The following is a 22,196-nucleotide window of genomic DNA, read 5'->3' on the forward strand; positions in this document are numbered from 1 at the left end:
AATAATATTAAGAGGAAGAGTATTCTGTTTACTATATTCTATTTTAATTATAAATTCGTTTGGGTTATTTTAAATACTGTTTAGGCAGTAGTTCTTGCTGATTCTTTGTACTGGTCTAAATTTAGCACCTAGTTTTATTAGTTCCTTTAATTGTTGGTCATTGAAATATGCCCATATTGCCTGTTATTATGTTCATTGACATATAAATATGTATGAAGATATGCATATGTATTATAATGTATGTAGATATGCATATCTAATATATGCACATACATAATATGTATGTCATACGTAATATATATGTGGGGGGTATTAATCGATATGTCTTATAAAAATTTTTCCATTTATGAAACATATTTCATTTCTAAGGTCCTTGTGGAGAAGACGACTGGACTGAAAAGTTTCGACGTGTCATGACAGAGAGATTAGGAATTGCCACTGGAGGAGAACCTTATCATGATGTTCGCTTCAATCTGATGGCGGTTGTGCCTGATCGTAGGATTGCGTATGAACAGAAATTAAGGACACTCAAAACTAATAGGCAAATAGTATTAGAAGCCTTACAACAGGTAATATTTTTTTCTTTTATATTGTTACACATTACATTTAACTTTAAATATAAAAATAGAATGTGTCACGCCACATTATGCATGCCATAATTATACTTTCAGCTTATTCTTTTTTTTAAAGCATTCAGTAATACTTTGAGCACAAGGGAAAAAATCCTGAACTGTTTTCAGTATGGTTGCAGCAATTTTCTAACGTTAAAGGAAACAACGTTCTAATGTGATATAAAAGTAATACTAAAAAGAAAGATTAGAAATGCTTAGATTAGAAAACTTTAATCCATTGTCAATTAACTAACTTTGCATGTAATTTATACCAAATCCAGGTTATAGGATTTAATTTATCGTTATCACTCACTGCATTTTGAAAATAAAAATTACAGAATTTATGGTAATGTGTTTTGCATAGTAACAATTTATAAAAACTGCTTTGATTTCTTGAACCAAGTACACATATTAAAAAGCTGTACTGCAACACTTTTTAATATGTTTACTTGGTTTAATATTAATAATGTAATATTATTAACATGCATAATTCAGTAAAGTAAATTGAAAAATTTTATAATATTTCCACTTAATTCAAACCTGTAAAGTATTTTTAAATTTAAGTTCAGTGTGTAGAAATTTTGAGCGCACTAGAAAAGGGCCTTAGTCTTACTTTCTTTTTTTAATTACTTTTGATCAGTGTACATGAATTCCCCCCTTTCTTATTACTTTATGTAAACTTAAAACCATTATTTTTCCCCCCTGAGCTCTTTTCTGTAACTTTTTTTCTAAATTATTTTTCAAAATATTCTGATATTTTGCATTTTATGAAATGAATACCTAACTTCACACTGTCAAATCTGCCTTTCTGTTGCCACTCTGCCCTCCTTCGTTCATTGAAGATTAGAAATAGCTTTAGCTTCAGAAGCTACGTACTGCCATGCACTAACAGATTAGCAGTGTAACTAACACATTAAAAAAATTCTTTTTGATTCATTTTGTAATACATCTATATAATGCTACTGCCTAAGGGAAGGATATCCTTGTGGAAGGCTTTCAGGGGGTACTGTCTTTTATTCATGTAGCCCATAGGGAAAGTATAAAAACTCCATCCAGTCTGCTCAATGGATATCAAATCTAGGTCAAACTACTAGTACTTGGCCATCTTATCTATACAATGATAGTGCTGCATCCAACTGCCATTTAGATCTCCATTTACTGTTAGATTCTTAATGTGACAAATAACATTGGACCCATCAAAACAATGACTTAGCTGTTCAAATTTTTCTCTCAAAGACTTAACAGTGTTCTCAATTACAGCATTGAAGAAATAATATATTTGTTGTTGATTATCTGCTTCTAAAGTGGATTCATCCCTTCTTTTCTTAAAAAAAAAAAAAAAAAAATCTGAAATGTTTCAGATTTTAAATTACGTCCAAAGGGGCGTTTTTTAACATTTTGTGTGTTACCTTTCTTTATTAAATATCATGTTCTTCGCACTTAAACCATAAGATCCAGTGCAACAGCAATATCGCAAAATAGTTTTAAAACGAGCATATCTTTAGAATTTCCGATACAGAGACTCACGCGCTGGAGATAAAAATGTTTTTTCTGCACAACGTTGCCATTGCTCGCTTTGAAATCCTTGAGTTTGTTAATCAAAAATTCGTCAAAGTTTTAAAAAATAGGAAATCGATCATAAAACAAATTCCAAATTTCAAATTTGGTCTTCCACATGCTCATATTCGTAGTAGGATTGCGTCATTCAAAATTCGATTGTTCTATGTACTGTTGTTTTATCACAATACGAGAAATATACATACATTTATGCAGATTTTTCATTATTTAATTTCTTCAAATATAATGCAGGACTCTAACATTTTATGGCAACAGTTTGAAAAGTGAACCGACATTTATGAGTCCGACGCAAAATGCCAAAACAAAACTAATAGTCCTTCGGGACTCAAATCCCTTTGGACTAAAAAAAATTAGAATTATGCATTTCACATGTTTGGTATTTATAAATTTAATTAACATCCTTTAAATATGCAATCATTTCTCTTGACTTTTGCTGGGATTTTTAAAATCACTGGTCCTAAACATTTCAATAATATCTAGTGTTGCATTCAGAAGTTGCATTGCGTACCTTCCTTCTGAAATGCTGTATTAATTTTATTGACTGAATGTATGACTAATGTACTAGATTGAACTCTGCAGTATTATGAACATTATACCAGATTATTATGTTCAGAAAAAACATAAAGGGGCATGACCTTTTTTCAGTAGATTAAAATGTTTCAATAAAACACATGAAGTCCTCTGTAACATTTTCTTTTAGTTTTCCGTAAGGCCTGTATTATGTTTTCAAGTTTGTGACACTTTCAATCCTTTCTTCCTTTATTGTTTCAGTGTCAAACATACATAACTAAATAGAATTTGTGAGTCAGAAATACTCTTAAGCAATTTATTTGTCACTCCAAAGAAATCTAGTGCAATTACATAAGATTTTTCTGCATCAATAGCAAAGAAATTCATGTTAAGAGCAGAAAAATGTATATCAGGATTTTTTAGATCTTTCTTGAAAACTACGAGCTTACCTGTCACCATATTTCTCTTTTATGTTATCTTCATTATCATATGAATAAACATGACAGACTGCAAGAGATGCTACAGGATCAGAAAAGTAATAAAATAATAGTTTCCTATAGTAGCTTCTAATTTATAAAAAAAAAAAAAAAAAAAAAAAAAAAAAAAATCAAAAATTCTTTAATGATATTAGGTCTAGAAAATGATGAGCTACTCTTGAAAAGCTTACTCAACTGCTCTTTTGACTTGTCTTCTGGTCTTGCAAACTAGAACTATTGAGCAACAGTTGCTTCTAATTACACTTTTTTTCATAACAGAGGTAAATTTCTTAGAATTTATTATATTTATTTCATTTTGGCATTATTATTAAAATACATATTTAGTTTTTCAGCTTTTATACTCTGTTAAAAATATTTATTCACCACAGTATCAGTTTATCATTAACCCATTAATGGGACAACCTTTCACTTGAATGAAATTAATAAAAATCTTCTACTATCTTTTTTATGTATTGGAGTCTAACTAAAAGTAAACATGTAACAGGGAAAAAAAAATTTTTATATTTTTATTGAAGATACAAACTGTTGCGAAAAGACAACCTCAGTTAAAGCCAATTACTTTTGTGATGCATAGAAATCTCTGAAACATTTGCTATGCAAAGGCGTATTACATTTATTAACAAACCATTATCATTTGACTACCACATTATTTGCATAGCTTTTATTTGTTGAATTTTTCTTGATAATGGGATTTGTGGAATCATTCCTCATTTTGCTTGAGGCTAAATTTTGAAAGAAAGATGCTTGGTCAACACAAGAAAAAGATGAAAGCTGCAAATTTTCAGAATATTCTTCCCTTGTTTTCAGAAATCCCCATGCAACACTTCTTTGAAAATCTATCAGCGAAATTTAGGAATCTATGGCAATCTTATAAAGCTTCTTGCATCAGTAAAATTTGTAAAAATACACCACCATCATTTCTTATTTTTTACTTGCACTTTACAATTATATTATCCAGAAGGTCCACCCATCCATACATTTGTTGTAATTTCTGATGAGTTTAGGTTGCTTTGTGGATATAGATTTGTTTTCTTTTGAGCACCTCTTGCACTAATTATTGGTCCCTGAAGGTGGATAAATTATATATTATGGTGAAGGTGGATAAATTATATATTATGGTGAAGGTGGATAAATTATATATTATATAAATTATATATTATGGTGGATAAATTATATATTATAATTATATATTATATATTATTAAGTTAGTTGTCATAGCTGTGATGGAACTGTTATTCCATTGAATTACTGCAGTGCTCTGCTTTTTATCAAATGTGAAGTCATATGTTCCACATTCTTCTTTTTCCATTTGGTTTTTACAGATACAGTAGGACAATTTCCTAATATGTGCTCAAGAATTGCTCCATCCACATGAAATTTCAGCTCACTCAATTCTGATAACATATGTGATGCAAAAAAGTTAACAAAATGTACTTAATGATTTGAAGAAACTTCCACTACAATTAAAAGATCAGTTAAACATATCTACCCAGTCCAAGCTCAGTCGATGTACTTGAAGATTTTTCTGAATATGTATCAAAATGATATAAATACCCTTCAGAGAACCACAAAACACCAAACTTTGCAGTTGAAATGAACATTTTTTTCCTTTGAGAAATATTTTGTATGAATGTCTACAAAAATAAGGTATCATTTGCTGATCTGTAGAAAAATGTGTTGAAGAAAACCTTATATGTTTCCTTTAAATAGAGACAAACCTTATCCAGTTTTTAGTTTTATCCAATGCATTGTTTATTATCAGCTAAATAGAGTTTTAGCTCGATATTAGTATACATAGAACATGTCATTGCTGCGCATGCTAATGGATTCTTTTTTAACAGGCATGACTGCATATACAAGAGAACAATTTTTCCAAGTACTTTTTTTTAGGTGATTCCGAATTTTTTTTAAATAATCTTTTGATGAATTCAATACACGTTTAAATTTTTTAGATGAAAAAATCTCGATCTCATCTGATAAATATATCAGCATTGGTAAATTATCACCTAACACTTATCATCAATGCATTCCTTATCAGTCATAATGTCTAGCTATTTGCATTTAAAAAGTGCTCTTTTCAAGAGAGCACAGGCACAATGGCTCTTAGACGAAATTTTGGGATTTTACAGAATTGCAATGAAAAGGTATATATGGAATATCTGTATCAGTCATCATTTTTTTCAAGGAACACAGTGGTACTTTTCGAAATATGACTTGTTTGCTTTGTCTTGATGGAATTTCCTCTGCAAAGGATGTGAAACTTATCTTGATTTATCATTTTGATTTTAACACTTTTTTTCCACTCTTCAAACTTTTTATTTTCCACTGTAAGAAAATCCTGGGACAATTAAAAACCTTTCAATAAAATGTTTTTTGCATTGAGAGAACCAAGTTTATATATTTTTTCTGTCTTAGTTTTTGATAATAAATAGATCTTTTTCTCTTGCAGTCATTTAGGTAAGCCCATGTTTCGCCAAGGGTCACAGTGTATTTCCATTTATCTCCTACTAGCTTCATACAGGATTCTATAAACTGTTCTGCCACATGATTTGGCACTGGTGAACATTATGTTTTTTACCTTTTTGAAGTTGTAGATCTTGGTTTATTTATTGTTGTTACACGTGTATTTAAAGACTGCAACTGAATTCTATGTCGGCAGATTTTCCCTTGTTACCAGTGACTTAACTTTAGAAACGGCATGTAACCTTTTTGAGTATTTATTTGGAGTCGTCTTTCCATATCAAAGTAATGGTGGACAGTTTTTTCCTTTCCAGTTAATAATGTTGCTTATTTTGTGCTTAGAAATGTCACTACCATACATTTGGAATAGGAATATTTTGGAAAGCACAGAAACATATCCACAGCTGTTTACATGTGATATTTTAAAGGAAGAAGGAATTTAAAAGTAGCAGATGATATTTCTCATTTCCAAATAATAAGCTGTTACAGAAATATTTATTCCAAAACATTTGCTTCTTTAAATTCTTTATTGAAATTATTCTTAAAGCCCCTTTCTGTAGCTGTAGTGTAATAATTTCTAATATTGCTTAAACATTGGAAACAGTATAAGTTAATTTTTATTATTATATTATTGTAATTACAGTACATAGTAATGCATATGAATGTAATATGAAATATGAAAAATATGAAATTCTTATCACAAATATCTTGGACATTCTTTAACTAATACCATTTTAAAATTACACCATATTATTTTGTTACATTCCTAGATCTATTGAAATGATTCCATATTAAGAAGAGTATTCCCAGGTCCAGTAATAAGAGCTGAAAAGTAGCTGTACTATAACTTTTTTGGTCACATGCCACAGAAGCTTTTGTTTTATTTTATTTGTTGGCTGTACTTTCACATTCAAGCTTAATATGAAATTCTTATCATAAATATCTCTGACATTCTTTAACTAAAACCATTCTAAAATTACATCACATTATTTGGTTACATTCCTAGATCTATAGAGATGATTGCTCATTAAGAAGAGTATTCTCAATTACAAAAATTTTTCATTTCTTTAAGAGCTGAAAAGTACCTGTAATATTATTATTTTTATCATGTGCCACAGAAGCTTTTGATCTATTTTATCTGTTGGCTCTACTTTAACATTCACACTTAATGTATATGTTTTTTATGTAACTTGCATAATATTTCCATATATTCATAGCTTGCATATATTATCTTAAGTGGATAATTTCTAGCATTAAATATCAAAGTATAGGTTCAGGTTATTTAAAAACATTATATTCATTATTGTTACAGTTCCACCTTGCTTCCTATTCAAATTTAACAATTTATAACCTCGAGTTTACAATCATAAGTGGATAATTTCTGGTATTAAATATCAAAGTATAGATTCAGGTTATTTAAAAACATTATATTCATTATTGTTACAGTTCCACCTTCCTTTCTATTCAAATCTAACAATTTTTATTGTCTATTGATTGACAGTCAATAGTTTAGTAATTCATATTCAGTTAGAAGCTTCTATTTTATAGTTGGTGAAACTCACACATCCTGAACTTACATCTGATGATCATGCAGCTGTTGTTGCAGCTATGAATTCTAAACCTCCCTGTCCTACTGAAGATGAAAGTACACAACCCTACAGGTTTGCAGTTTTGATTTCATTTGCAATGTTTTATATATTTTATTATAAATATTACCTTGCTTTTGTTAGATGTACAAGTTTATTACAAAATTTTTGAGTTTTCAATACTATTTTTTATTGAGTTTCAGTAATTTATGAAAAAAAATGCAGTAACTGCATGTAATGCATGCAATAATTATATGTAACCTTTTAGAAAGTTGCACAGAAGGTATGTAAATTTATTGCAGCAGCTTACAAAATGTTACATGTCTGTAGTTGAGGCATCGACCAAAGTACGAGTATTAGCATATAAAAAAAATTTGGGTGCATTGGCACTTCATGCTGAGAGATAGGGCCGTATGCCAGGGATGTTTGTGCTCCTGGGATTTTGAACTTTTGATCCCCGGAATATCGTCGTTAAAAAAAAGTAGGAATAATAATGAATTATTTATTTTGATCTGGGTAATTTTGTTTGCTTTGAAAGCAGAAAACGCAAGGTCAGTGTATGTGGTGAAAACTTTTCCTTTCTTTCTCCAAAGGCAGTGATAATGCGTGAAAAGGGGAAAAAAACTTTTTTGTTCTTTCCTTATTGCGAGTTATGACTCATTCCCCCGGTTCTCGGACATTCTCTTCTGGATTCTTTTCGGCTAGTAGGCGCGGCAGAAAAAAAAAAAGGAAAGACTTCGTTCGACCAGATGTGCGATCACGTGACTCTGGGTTCAAAGGTCTTATCTCTCCTGGCGTGGCACCAATAAGTAGAGAAGGGGGATTTTTCGCCGTATTAGCTATTTGTCATTGATCGCTTCTCAACTTTTTTTTCTCCACTGTGTAAAATTTTCGTTTCATTTATTGATGCACATGTAAATTTTTCGTTTCGTTTATTGAAATATTTTTTTATTTATGTACGCAAGAGAATTTAACTATGAAATTTCTTGATATAAATAGTGATATTATACAATTAGAAGAAGGTGTCCGGAATGCATGTAGGTGGAATTGGATTGAACGGAGAGATGGTAATGGGGATACCATCGGCACATGGTGCAAGAAAATAAATGTTGCTGGACAAGCATATTGTGTTTTTTGTAACTCACTGCTGAAGTATGGTGGGGAAAGATTCAAGGCTTTCACAAATCATTCTAAAACTGTGACGCACATAAAATATTCAAAGTGCATTAGACATTCAATGACTTTAAGTAATTATGCTAATTCAAAAAGTACTGATGACTTACTGGAGACTGATGCTCGGCCATTGGATATAGTGACAAGAAAAGCACGCCAAGAGGTATTAATAACTTCGTTTATCGCCGATGAAAAACCTTATACTAATACAGCACAGCATATGAAACAGAAATTACCCCTTAAAAATTCATATCTAATTAGTTTTACAGCATTAGATCCAGAGCTAAGAGGTAAAACCAGTACAATATTAACTTTTGAAAAATTATCATTTTTTATGTCCCATATTTTTAGTGATAATGAAAAGTCAAAAGTAGAAGCTGGAATAAGGTTATACCAGAGTGATATTGATATCACCAAAGAAATGCTCTACGCATCTGATGAAAGTGGAAATCAAGTCAAGTGTACAATTGATAAATATTGGTCTAAAGTTTTTAATTTAAAAGATGATTTCACAAATGATTCTACATTGGCTAAATTGGTCAAAGTCTGCCTTAGCTGCTTCCATGGCCCATTAGTGGAAAGTGCATTCAACTTAATGGATACACTTGTCACTGACTATAGAACCTCTCTTAAGATTGATTCTCTAGATGCAGTGCAGACTATTAAATATGATTTAATGGCTTCTAAAGAAACCTCATGTGAAAAATATGGCTCGAAAAATCCAATGACTGATCCAATTCACAAAGATCTCTCACTGAATATGAGCAGAAGTTGGAAAACATATCAAGAGGACTTAAAAACATTTATTTCAGATGAATCACCTATAGAAGTCTTTGAAAAACCTTCTACATTAGCAGAAAAGCAAACTGCTTCTACCTCTGCATGTGCAGTTCTCGAGGAAATTTCTTCAACTGTAAATGAGGAAAATAAAAGTCAACCTTCCTGCAATTATGAAGTTCACCACAAAAGAAAGACAAGCACACAAACATCAGAAAATAAAAAAATAAAAAAAAAGCAGCAGAAATTAGATAAATTTTTTAAAAGAATTAATTCAGGTAATTTAAAATATTTACATAAAATGTAGTAGTTTATATGTTTGAAAATTTGTGGTAATTAATTTTGCAAAAAAAGTAATTCATTGAACTTTTATAATTAGGTCATTCAATACTTCATAACTGTAATTTTTCATTTCTCTCCCCCCCCTTCTCGAAACTCCAAAAATGTCAGTAGTTAGTCCATAAAAGTTTCAGGGGATTTTTTGGGGTCCCACAAACACCCCTGGTATGCTTCCTTATTAGAGAAGCCATAAAACATCTTGTATCTTTTATGCATAACATTGTTATTTTCAAATTTTCAGTTCTCTAAAATCAAATATTAAGTATTCTTCTATGGAAAAATACAAATGAAAAATGATCCCATCAGTGTACTGAGCAGACAGCAAAGCCATTATCTTGAGAATGATTAATTTTGATGCCTCAGAAATAAAGGCAATTTAGAATTTCCTGTTGATATGATTTATCTACTTTTATGAAATTTCTGAAAATTGTCTGTTGAATATATAAGGTTGCCGAGGACTTATACTTTTGCCGAAATGACCTTATGCTTTAAATTCCATTTACCAGTCTTTTTTTTGGGAGGGGGGAAGGTAATTTTCTGGAGCTTGATCAAAATTTGTATTGAGCAATAGTAATGGATTCCATGTTATTGAATTCTATAATATAAAATGTATTCTCCATTACAGACATTATGTCTATTAAGTCATGTTAATCGCTGTGGTTATCTAAACCAGCATTGATTGCAAAATTAAATGTTGGAATTGCAAAAATGTAATTGAAATACATGAATTAAAAAGAAAATAATTGCAATCCCTTTATTATCTGGCCCACCAGTGGCTGAGCGGCAAAGTTGCTGAACACTAGTGGTTCCGACCAGGATTCGAATCTTGGCAAATGGGCTGGCTGTATAGGCGTTTTCATGGTTTTCTAAGTAAGCAACATGTATACAAGTCAATTTTCCTTAGAAAGTCCTCCACAAAGGCATCTCTTCCCTTAGGCAGATAGCTCTTGAGCCTTTTTGCCATAATCATATGAAACAAACCCATCCTTTATTAACTTTGATTTAATATATTACATCCTCCAGAATAGTGCAAATATAAAATCATAATATTGGCTGAGTGAGACTATAAATTATGTTTGCATATTGAAAAATACCACCAAGCACATAATAGTAGCAGTGCCACACTGCAATTTCAACATATAAGTTACTTCAGATTCAAAATATGCCTCAGATACACGGTATGTAATATACGGTGTGCCACGCAGGCATGCTGAGAATAGGGTCACCACCATTGCAACTATAGTGTTACTTTAGTATAGGCATTTCAAGGCTGTTTCTTCTCCCCAAACCATGAATAGCTCAGAACCATGGCAATGACTGCTGCGGAAAAAGGTTGAATCCTCTAGTTTGCTGAAATCTCCTGATTTCCTCTGTTTGGTGATGGTGCCATATGTCATGCTTGTAATAGGAGAAGGGTTGCTATGAACTCGAAGTGCCTATTTTGAGTAACAGACTATAGTGTAGCATTAATGCTTTTCCAGTATAGTCTGCTGTTTCTGTTTCATTGCAACAAGTGTGTACATCGCAAGAACAGTACATTATTTTGTTTTACTGAATTAAAGTTAATATTTATTTGAATGATTGTTATGAGAGATGTTATTTCATTTATGTTTTAGGATAAAATTTTTTCTACTCTTGGATAAATAGCCACCCAGATGGTATAGTGGTTAGGGGAGCCGACTACGATACCAAAAGGCCTGGGTTTGAATCACAGAGAAAGAACGGCTGTAGCCTGTCCGTCCCGTCATTGGAGTTAACAGTAGCTGCCTCTTAGGTGCCTCCACAATAAAATGGCCACCAATTCCAGCTTTAGGAGTGGTCAATGTCAAAAAAAAAAAAAAAAAAAAAGACAAAATAGTGCCCACTGTTCAGGGAAAAAAAGAAAGAAAGAAACTATTGGATAAATGGTTGAACTTGAATGCCAAAAATAATGGTATGGATGGCAGTACTACTAAAGGGCATGTAATATGCAGAATAGAAAATCTGCTAAGACATTTCTCCTATTTGGTTTTACTTTAAACACCTGTGATGGCACTGAAAAATCTCGTTTAATTTGCAATAAAATTTTGGGTATGGAGCGTTTGAAACGATCTAAATTATATAGGCATGTGGAATCCTACCATTTTTTATATATTGGTTATTCAAAAGAATATTTTGAATGACTGTTAAAATCTTCAAATAAAGATATTAATATTTTGCGGAATTTATGATCGATAACAAGAGAAGCATACTTGTAGCATACGAAGTTTTATATCAGATTGCTAGAAAATAAAATGCCATACAACATTGGAGAATTATCTGCTGCTATTAAAATGTTAAATATGATTATGAAATTCAGAAAATTCCCCGAATTTGGAAAGAATTATTCCCAAATTTACAATTTATTTGGTTAAAAAAACTAATATTTTAGAAATAACTTGGTTGTTAGTACAAATCTTTAATTGCTCATTCAAAGGCTTGTATATTTGCTTCTGTACTTCATATATGTTACTATAGAGCAGTTATACAGTTCTTTTCATAAAATCACAATATGTACTATTTTATTATCAACAGAAGAAAACTAAACCCTTAATACAGTGGTCTCAAATTCTTAGCTTTCTAACCGGTCGCGTGCGTGATCTATTTTCTGTCTGAAATCTGATACCTACAAGATATTTTTGTTGGTTATGCTTTGTAATATGACAGATAGATATTAAATTTTAGGACTATAATTTATTTAAAATAGCTCTAATAAGTTTAATTAATCATGAAATAACGTTTTTTAATTTCAGTGGAAAGAAACTATAAAATCTGCCGTAACTTTTTGGAGAAAATTCTCCAAGTAGACCAAATCTTGAGAATAAATAAATTTCTTTTATTTTTAACTACATAATGACACTTTATGGTGTTTTAATTTTTAAATGCTTGCAGCCTGAGAGAAAAATTATTAGAAATTATTTACATCACAGATTGTAAATGCTCATCAGTCAAGTGGCTTTTTATTATCTTATATGAAGTAAAGAAAGTATTGTAATCATGAAAAATTTCGGGTGTCATATTTCACCAGAAGTATTCATTTGGACATTTTATTCCATTACATCTGTATGTATAGACAGAATAAAGAACTAATTTTTTCCTCTTTTCTTTGCGTAAAAGGTTCCCCCCCCCCCCGCGACATATCTCGTATAACGCTAAATGATTGCCGTAGAACACTGAAATTTTGCATATGGGTCTGCTATTATGTCTAGTTATGCAACTCCCTTTTCTATTACAATCAGCAGTACCAAATGTGTGTATACACTGGTGTGCAAAAATTAAGGACGAAGTCGAAAAATTAGCATATCAGCTGAACGAAGAGGCAGACCGGACAGAAAAACCAATCAGGAGATTAAGTAAGGTGATGTACGGTAGCACATGCGCAGATATACAGGTAGAAATCATGGGAGTGTCTGAGTAGTATAAAGCATGTTGTCGGTGTAAGATCAGTATTTCTGGCAAAGAGATTGCACGCCATATAGCAGTTAAAATCACACCGAGTTGCTGCCTCAGCGAGAAATGGCGAATAATCAATCTGTTAGACAACATCTGGATGCTTTTACCCGAGTTCAAATCAATGGGAAGTTGGAGAAAGGCCGCAGTGTGACAAGTGTGGCTGCAGATTTCGGAATTGCTCACAGCATCGTTTCACGACTTTGGAGACAATTTCAAACTACAGGAACAGCTATCCGGGGGTTTAGTAGTGGTCGTCCATGAGGAACCACATCCGCAGATGACCGGTATATTGCCTTACAGGCCAGAAGAAACAGGCGGCAGACAGCGGGAGAAATTGCTAGACACACGACACGGGCGACTGGACGACCGATATCACGTTTTACCGTGGCCAGAAGACTGCACGGTGGTGGTCTGTTTGCACGACGCCCTGTACAGTGTGTACCTGTAACACCTGCCCATCGAAGAAGGTGTTCTCTGTGGTGCCGGGAACACCGGAATTGGAGAGACAATGAATGGGGATGAGTACTCTTTACAGATGAGAGCAGATTCAGTCTGAGTAGCGATTCTCATCGCATACTCATCTGGAGCGAGCGGGGAAGCCGCAATCATCCCTCGAACATCATCGAAAGGGACAGGTATGGAGGTGGCGGTGTTCTCGTTTGGGGAGGCATTATGCTTGGTAGTCGTACAGACCTTCACATCTTCAACGCAGGTTCAGTCAATGGGACCTGTTATTGTAACGAGATTCTTCTTCCATATGTGCATCTTTTTAGAGGCGCTATGGGTCCGCAGTTCCTTTTCATGGATGACAATGCACCATGTCATCGCACAGTAGCTGCCAAACAGCTCTTAGAGAGTGAGGATATTGAACGTATGGATTGGCCAGCACGATCTCCGGATCTCAATCCTATCGAGCATGTATGGGATTTTCTAGGCAGATGCTTGGCAGCTCGTACCTTACCACCAGTAACGATTCCGGAGCTTTGATTGGCACTGCAAGACGAATGGGTAGCAGTGCCTCAACAACTCATTGACACCCTCATTCTCAGCATGGGCAGACTCTGTGAAACCTGCCTAGCAGTCAGGGGAGATCATATCCCCTATTAAAGACCGCATGTTTCTTGCTGGACACCCATCACAGGGATGTTTCGGCCTTCAGTCGCATTGCGCTCCATGCTACTTTTTCAATAAAGCTTCTTTTTATCTCTCTGATTTATCTTTTAGTAAGTGTTGCTTACATTACTCATGTCCTTACGTATTGGGGATCTTACGGTATTAAATGTGTTGATTTGGAAAGCTTTTGTACAAAGTTATATTGAAAAAACCGTCTCTTCCTTAATTTTTGCACACCAGTGTACATATATACATATTCCCTTACCTAGCCTTTATTTTAGTAGTTGTTGCTTGTAGTCATATACTTCCAATTACATAACTGTTTTAAATGATGAAAATATTCATGTTTTGCCAATGTCAAATTTTTTATAAGAAAAGGAATTTTTGACAAATATTGATATCTAATTTTTAATGTGGCCTCGTAGTTCCTATAAATATATTTGGGAAAGTTTTATACTTGTTATGAAAAAATAAAATTATGAGAAATTTGACTGCCATACAACAAAAATTGACTGGGATATTTAATTTCGGAATTTGCAATTTTTAATGTCATTTTCAACTTGCCATGAGGAATCAGTTAATTAAGTTACTATAATTCGAGGAAATAAGTTTAAAAGGTTCATGAAAAAAATGTGTATAATTTAATAGGCCATATGAGAAAGTGATGCAGTGTCGATATCAGATTTTCCGATTAATATCCGGCGCTGGAGAAAACTGTTCATTTATGAATGTACAGTCAAACCTGGTTAATTGTACCACCGGATAATCAGACCAGCTGCTTTTTCGGACCGAATCCTAAAGAACCGAAACAAATCCTATGTACATAAGCCTAATATTATTCTCTTATTTGGACCAAAATTCCATTTAATTGTACAAAAATGTGTGAGAGCGAATGAGAAACAGAAACCCCAAGTCGGCTGCGTACAGTGAATGTACAGGTGGTCCTCGACATATGGGAGGATCTGTAGCTGAGTTCCCCAGGAGAATGCTTTATTAAAGGTCAGAATTCCTTAAAGTGCCTGACAAGAGCAAAACTAGTGGGAGGTGAACATGCACACCATTTTCTTTGACTTTTCTTAAAACTGAGGCATCAGTAGCTGCCAGCGAGGTTATTGGTCCCACTGCGTCTCTGATTTTCAAGCAAGTGAACAATAGAGTGTCTTGCTCCACCTGAAAGGAATTCCCGCATGTCAATCATGATTAAAGGTACAAAGCTATTATTTCACCACCCTTTCGGGATGATTTTAATGGCAAAGCTTTGAATGGCGAGCATTTTATCTCCCACTTGACCCCGAAACACCAAGGTTTCTTCAGACCACTTTAGTCAGTGAACTGTGAGCGTGTCTTGTCTCCCATGCCAAAATGCCACAACGGGACAGCGTGTTAACTGCAAAAAAAGTGGTTTCCTGGATAAGTCAAACAACAACCACGAAACACTAGTCAACATCAGTTGGTGGAAATTACCAGAACAGCAAAAAGTACAATTTCGCGCTTGATAAAGAAAGATAATGAGCTGCGAGAAGAATGGGCACAATGTAAAGGACGAGGAGGAACTTTCAAAAAACGGAAGCATGAAGGCAAGGATCCAGCCGTTGATGAGGCCCTTAATGAATGGTTTGCTATTATTGCTGGAAGAGCTGTGCCAGTAAGCAGCCCAATGTTAAAATGCAAAGCAGAAAAACTCGCTAAAAAGCTGGGCTACGACAACTTGAAAGCTACGGACGGTTGGTTGTCTCGATGGAAATCTAGACATGACATAAAATTCAAAAAAGCACATGACGAGAAAGAAAGTGCTGATAGTGCAAATGCTGAAGAACAGAAATCAACAAAACTGCCCGAGCTTCTTGAAAATTTTTCAGCAGAGGATATCTACAATGCTGATGAGACTGGGCTGTATTATCGAGCTACACCGGATGGCTTGTTAAATTACAAACATGTTGCACTCTCTGGCTCCAAAAAAACGATGAATGGCGTAACTGTTTTGTGCTACTCAAACATGTCAGGAATGAACAAGAGGAAGCTGTTGGTTACAGGAAAAAGCACTAAGCCTCGCTGCTTTAAAGGACTTAGGATGGACAGTTTACCAGTTGTGTATACTGCGAACAGAAATGTGTCGATGACATCTGAACTTTTTAACCCTTTGAAGGGCACCGGTATATAATATATACCGGTTGTTTGTCAATTTTTTAACCTCGGAAAAAATTATAATTTATCTACACCAAAAGCTATAATCGTAAGTTTCTAGTGTTTCCTTTCGATTGTAAATGGCAGCACCACCCTATGAATGATCAATATTTTGCAGTTATGAAATTAATATACCTCGTTCCAAGGTATCATGTTTGAAGATTGATAAATTCTATTGGAGGGAAAGAAAAATTCAAAATCTCCAAATATATGACGTACAGATGCTGAACCTTTTATATTTACTGCATTTCAATCAAAACTGATAATTAAAAGATTATGTATACATTTTTAATACCGGTATATAATATATACCGGTGCCCCTACTGAGGGTAACTTACCAATAGATGGCAGCACCAGACTTCTCCTTCTGTACTGTGAGAGATGACAGCATTTCTTTACATTATAGTAGTTTATGATGTAACAATTTGTTTATGATTAATTTACAAGTTGTTTAGGATTCAGTATTATGTTCATGAAGGGATGGGGAGTTTACTGACCCAGCACTAGGACTGAATACAAGTATATTTGTTTCTTTTTATTCTTTTTTTTTTTTTGACTCTGCGCGAGTTTCATTCGTCTCTATTTAGCTAAAATTTTAACTTCGGCACTTCACCCTTTCCCAAGAGAAAGACTCATTGATTTCGAAATTGCCATCTGGGGTCAAAATTTTACACAATTGTAGCGTTAAATGTGGCATGTTAGTCCCCAATATACACCCTTTGCTTCCTGTTTTCCAAAATCCTAGAATCCAACGAAAATGAAAGGAGGTGATTGACAACTGATTTGTCATTCGGGAGTCAAGCCTTCTTCCCTTTGTGTAGTGTGATAAGATCAGACAAAGTGAAAGCTCACTTAAAAATACGGGAAATGGAAGTGTACTGAAGGTCCATCTCTTGTAATCTCGTGTAATCACAAAAACTGCTGATTTGAAAGCATGCTTTTATTCTTATCGTCTTTGTTCATTTCAGATGAAAGACTAGGGAACGCAAGAGAAATTAAGGGTTAGGTTGTTTTTGAAATAAATTTCACAGTTTGTGAAATGAGAAAAAATATTTCTAAGGCCCGTAAGATGCAAACTAGAATTTATCCAAAAGTTGAAAAGGAGCCCCTAGGAGGCCAAAGGGCTTGAAAATCGAAATAAAAGCTTTCAGGTGTATAAAATAATAAAGTTGTTTAACGATGTTTCTTCCTAAACAAAAAATATATTACAACCTATATTTACAAAAAAAAGGGGGGGCCTTACGGTTCTCAATAATCGAAAGTGTGTGCGTGGGGAGGGGGATTCTTCGTATCATAGCATGAACCATGGTTTTTTTACATATTAACTAAAGCATAAAATATTACTTCAGAAATTCAACATACTTTCTCATCTGAGTCCTAGTGTTTCATTTTTTAATTTTTAAAATTTTTTGGCTGTTATATCTCCTTATAATATTATACTAGTTCAGTTACAGCATATGATTTACGCATGCAGTGTCATATTTACTATTTTTTTATAAAATAATAATATTGAATTTAAATCAAATTCAAATACTTTTTACCCATATTTTACATAAGTATGTTCAGCCGGTTTGCATCATGAAAGTGTATAAAAATAGAAATTTTAGTTTTAAAATTTTAAATTTCAACCGAAATTTTAAGTTTTTGTCTTCAGACTTGCATAACTGTATTCAATCACCCATCTCTACAGACGCACATCAAAAGTACGCAAAATTAATTTGAAAATCAAAAATTAACAATTGGCACCTCCCTGGAAAAAAAATGTCTTAGAGAGGCGCCGGTATAAAATATATACCGGTTCTCAAAATTTAGGATTTCGCTCTAGATTTTTTTTAAGTCTCAATTTTGTGTCTCTAGGGTCCATAAGTTATAATTCATGCAAAATTTTACCACAGTTTAAATTATTTTATATACCGCCCTTCAAAGGGTTAAAGAATGGTTGAAGGATTGGGACAGAGAGCTACAATTCCAGTTGAGAAAAGTGCAGGTTCTTCTTGACAGTTGTGCAGCACATCCTCATTAATTACATCCTTGAAGCAATTAAAGAAAGTCTGCTGACCTCATCATCAAAAGCCAGCACAGTCAAAAGGTCAGCATCTTACAAGCAAGTACATTTGTGGCCCACAGCTGGCGAAAAGTGAGCAGTGAGACAATTCAGAACTGTTTTTCTCACTGTGGCATTAAGCACTTGGTTTTGGAGATGGATGTGGACATGCTCATTGAAAGTAAAAAGATGATTTACGTGTGGAACTTCAACAGGTACAAAATTGCGAAGAATTTTTATCCCTTGACAAGGAGCTTCAATGCTACGATGAAAATGAAGATTATGATGCTGCAATCGTTGCTCGAGTAGCAGCAAAACACACGACAGCATCGGAAGACCAAGAAAGTGATGATGATGCCGCTAATAAGTGGTGCAAGTGACAACACAGGATGCGAGGAAATGCATTGAAACTTTGCGTCAGTATTTCATGCAGGAGGGAAATGAAGGCAGTCCCATTGCTGCATTAGATGTTTGTGGTGATTTCGTTCACGTGCAATCCGTCAAGAGAACATGTCAGATCACATTGGATAAGTTCTTCAAATGTTGACTGGAACTTGGTAAGAACTCGTTTTGTGTTTTGCATGCTGAGTATCGTGGAGATTGTTTCTTAGAGTTTGTTTTTAAATTAATTTTCTCAAGATTGTTTCTTAGAGTTTGTTTCTAAATTAATTTTCTCAAGATTGTTTCTTAGAGTTTGTTTCTAAATTAATTTTCTCAAGATTGTTTCTTAGAGTTTGTTTCTAAATTAATTTTCTCAATGAAAAAAGTTCGACTGTAGTTCTTGTTTGTACATGTATGTTTGCTATACATGTGTACTGCACAAAAAAGATCATAACTGCATTTTAGTATGTTATTTACATGTACATTTACTGTTTGCTACATATAGCACGTCCCGTCTTACAACATAGGCCATGTTCGTATAATCAGACCAGCCGGTTTATTAGAACCAAAACAATCGCTTCCAGGTGTGGTCCGATTAATCAGAATTGACTGTATTCCCAAACAAGATTATTCTTAGTGCAAAAATTCATAACTGAATTTATTAATTTTTTTGACAAGAATAATAAAAGTTAATAAAATGTGTATCTCCAAATCTTTGAATAAGATTTATATTACATTACAAATTAGTTAGCTCCATTTACAGATTTTCTGTTGCGTTATTGATGTTAATTTTAACGGTAATGAAAATAATGTAAATTTGGACTTGAAATAATTAAAATCTTTATAATATTATATTTGCAATGAATTCATAATTAAAATGTCTTTGTGGACCGCATAAAGATGCTTATGGAGTCATCAGTTTGAGACCACAGCCTGATGCACCAAGAAAAATTCAAAAAGTTTTTTTTTTTTTTTTTTAAATTTTATTTTAAATCAAAACTATAGCAGATACATTCTGTTGTATTTATAGGGCCAAAGCCGCCCCCCAAAATCTTGAATACATTTACTTAGGTGTGCGGAAGTAATGTAGTTCAGTATACCCAAGTTAACTCAGTGAGTGTTACTAGACATTAAACAGAAACTCTTTTCAGTTATACACTATTTTCACTCAGTGAACAAATTTAGTTCTCTTTTTCAAAGTTGAATATTTAATAATTTAAGAAGATTTTAGGGCACATTTCTGAAGATTTCCATTTAATATTTGGTTATTAATACGTAATTTGGTGTTGATACCGTTCTCATTCTAAGAGCATATTTTTGCTGAGGAAATAGTGATGTAAATATATATGAGATTATAAGATGTTGAGGAAAGACATCAGTGTCAAAAGCAAGTTGAATTATATGGCAGTAACGCTATATATAAGAAAAATATTCATTTTCTCTTGAATTATTATTATTATTACTTTTTTAAATAGATGATGTATCAGTTTAAGGTTTATTTTGATTTTGTAATAATTTTATCCCCAATTATCTGCAATTAATCTAGTTTAAACTACAGTTAGGCTTGTTTAATTTGGATTAGTCAAAGGATCGTAAAACAGTTGAGTGCATTTAATTGTTTCTGTGTACACAGTATAAATATTATGTCATAAAAAATAAGCTTTAAAAAGTACATTTAATTTAATTTAAAATATTGCTTATATGAAATACAGCAGAAATTTAATAAAAGCTTAAAAAAAAAAAAAGCTGGATTTATTTTAGCTGTAACTATTTCTGCTTCAAAAGTGAAATTTGCAGTTCGCATATTTTCTCTGTAATTACTAATTGGGTATTCTATTGTGGTTCAAAAATTGATAGGATATTGTATTTAATATTTTTTTTATTTAAATTTATATTTATTGGTTATATATGTTTGTTTTCAGGTTAATGCTTCTCATGTCTCAGTTTTTAAAATCTATTTTTGATTGGTCAGTTTTGCTATCTATTTATATATAGATAGCATATTGCTATGATTTTTAATAATCCATCAAATGAATGTAGTTTGCCAAAATTTTAATTTTTGTCGACAAAATAAAATTATATAGAATACAAAGAACTGCTATTACAGTTTGATTATTACTACTATTACACAATGTTGTTATAGTGATGTAACATAATATTTTTAAAAGTGAAGTAACTAGATATGACTTTTTTAATCTATCTTTTTTAACAATTTGTTACTTTTCATATATAGCTTGGAAGCCAAACAAAAAACTGTTCCTCAGAATCAAGACAGAAGTTCACCATACCCAAAGTTACCAGCTGCTCTGGACAATCACAACTATGCCAAAAGCCCTCTCATGGAGGGTTTAACTTCAGGTAGATCTGATTGTCAGCCTCATTATGAAGATTATAGTGGTTCAGACTATTCTGATGATGATTCTCGAGTTCCAGAAAAAGAAATCATGAGCAATAACTCTAATAGTGTTACTACTACAGATGTCAAATCTCCAACAGAGAGAAATGAAAATGCAATGGTGCCATTGTCAATCAATACTTCACCTGATTTAATGAAACCACTCAGTATCCAAACAAAGTTTGAAGCATCCCCAGCTCCGAGTGCTTCAAGCACTGACACTTCTTCTGAAGTTGGAAGTGCATTCAATTCTCCAGTTCAATCTATGCATAGTAATTTCAGTCAGTGTAGTCCTAACTCTGTAAAAGGTAGGCCTCCTGAATCCTCTATTTTTGATGACGTTAGAGACATTAAAAAGTTTGTTGTCATTCGTATGAGTTCAGGCTGCTCTGGTGATATATCGTTGACGAAAATGGAAACTTCTTCTTCTGATGGATCTAAGTCTGCAGACTGTGGGAAAAGGGCTGATGACCCTGAAGAAACTATGGAAGAATCTCCTGTAAAAAAAATATGTGTTGAATCTTTGACTAACGAAAATAGTTCAGACCATTTAAATGCATCCAAAGAATACCAAGAATCAAACCCAAAAAATTCTAATTCCAATCTTAGTGAAAATGTAAGTTCTAAAAATAATGGATCTGTCTCATCTAAACGTCCTCAGTTGATTGAACCTCACAGATTTGCACCAAAGGTATGTGTTTATATATTTGTTGTTATTCCTATGTGTGTTATTCTTCCTTTATATATGAATTGTAACTTCTTCACCCTTCCCAATAAAAAAGCCAGTAAATGGTATAAGATTTAATAATTTTTTATTTATTTATTTATTTATCTTGAGAATTTACAAAGATATAATAATCTAAGAATGTGTGTTATATTGTAATGTGTGCATGAATTTTAAAAGTTATTTTTATAAATTATGTATTAACAGTCTCCAGAACACTGGTGTTTCTTGTCAAAATGTTAACATAAAATTTTCAGTTATGGCTTTGACAGCATTTAATTAATTAATGATTAGATTAATAATAATAATGATAAAATAGACTATATATGGGAAAATTATTATTATTTAAAATA

At 32.8% G+C, this 22,196-nt stretch overlaps 1 protein-coding gene across 2 annotated transcripts in view; it reads left to right on the forward strand.

Annotated features, from left to right (window-relative positions):
- The window catches only part of caly (ubiquitin carboxyl-terminal hydrolase calypso), a 90,333-nt gene that overhangs the window by 63,694 nt on the left and 4,443 nt on the right, over window positions 1-22,196 (forward strand). For both annotated transcript variants that reach the window (XM_085823228.1, XM_085823229.1), the window contains 3 exons: window positions 370-569; window positions 7,205-7,317; window positions 20,958-21,810. In XM_085823228.1, coding sequence (XP_085679354.1) covers window positions 370-569; window positions 7,205-7,317; window positions 20,958-21,810 — 1,166 coding nt within the window. The remainder of the gene's footprint in view (window positions 1-369; window positions 570-7,204; window positions 7,318-20,957; window positions 21,811-22,196) is intronic.

Source organism: Stegodyphus dumicola, chromosome 9 (genome assembly GCF_044657685.1).
Source record: "Stegodyphus dumicola isolate Sdum_Otavi_A_Nest chromosome 9, ASM4465768v1".
Classification (NCBI taxonomy): Eukaryota; Metazoa; Arthropoda; class Arachnida; order Araneae; family Eresidae; genus Stegodyphus; species Stegodyphus dumicola.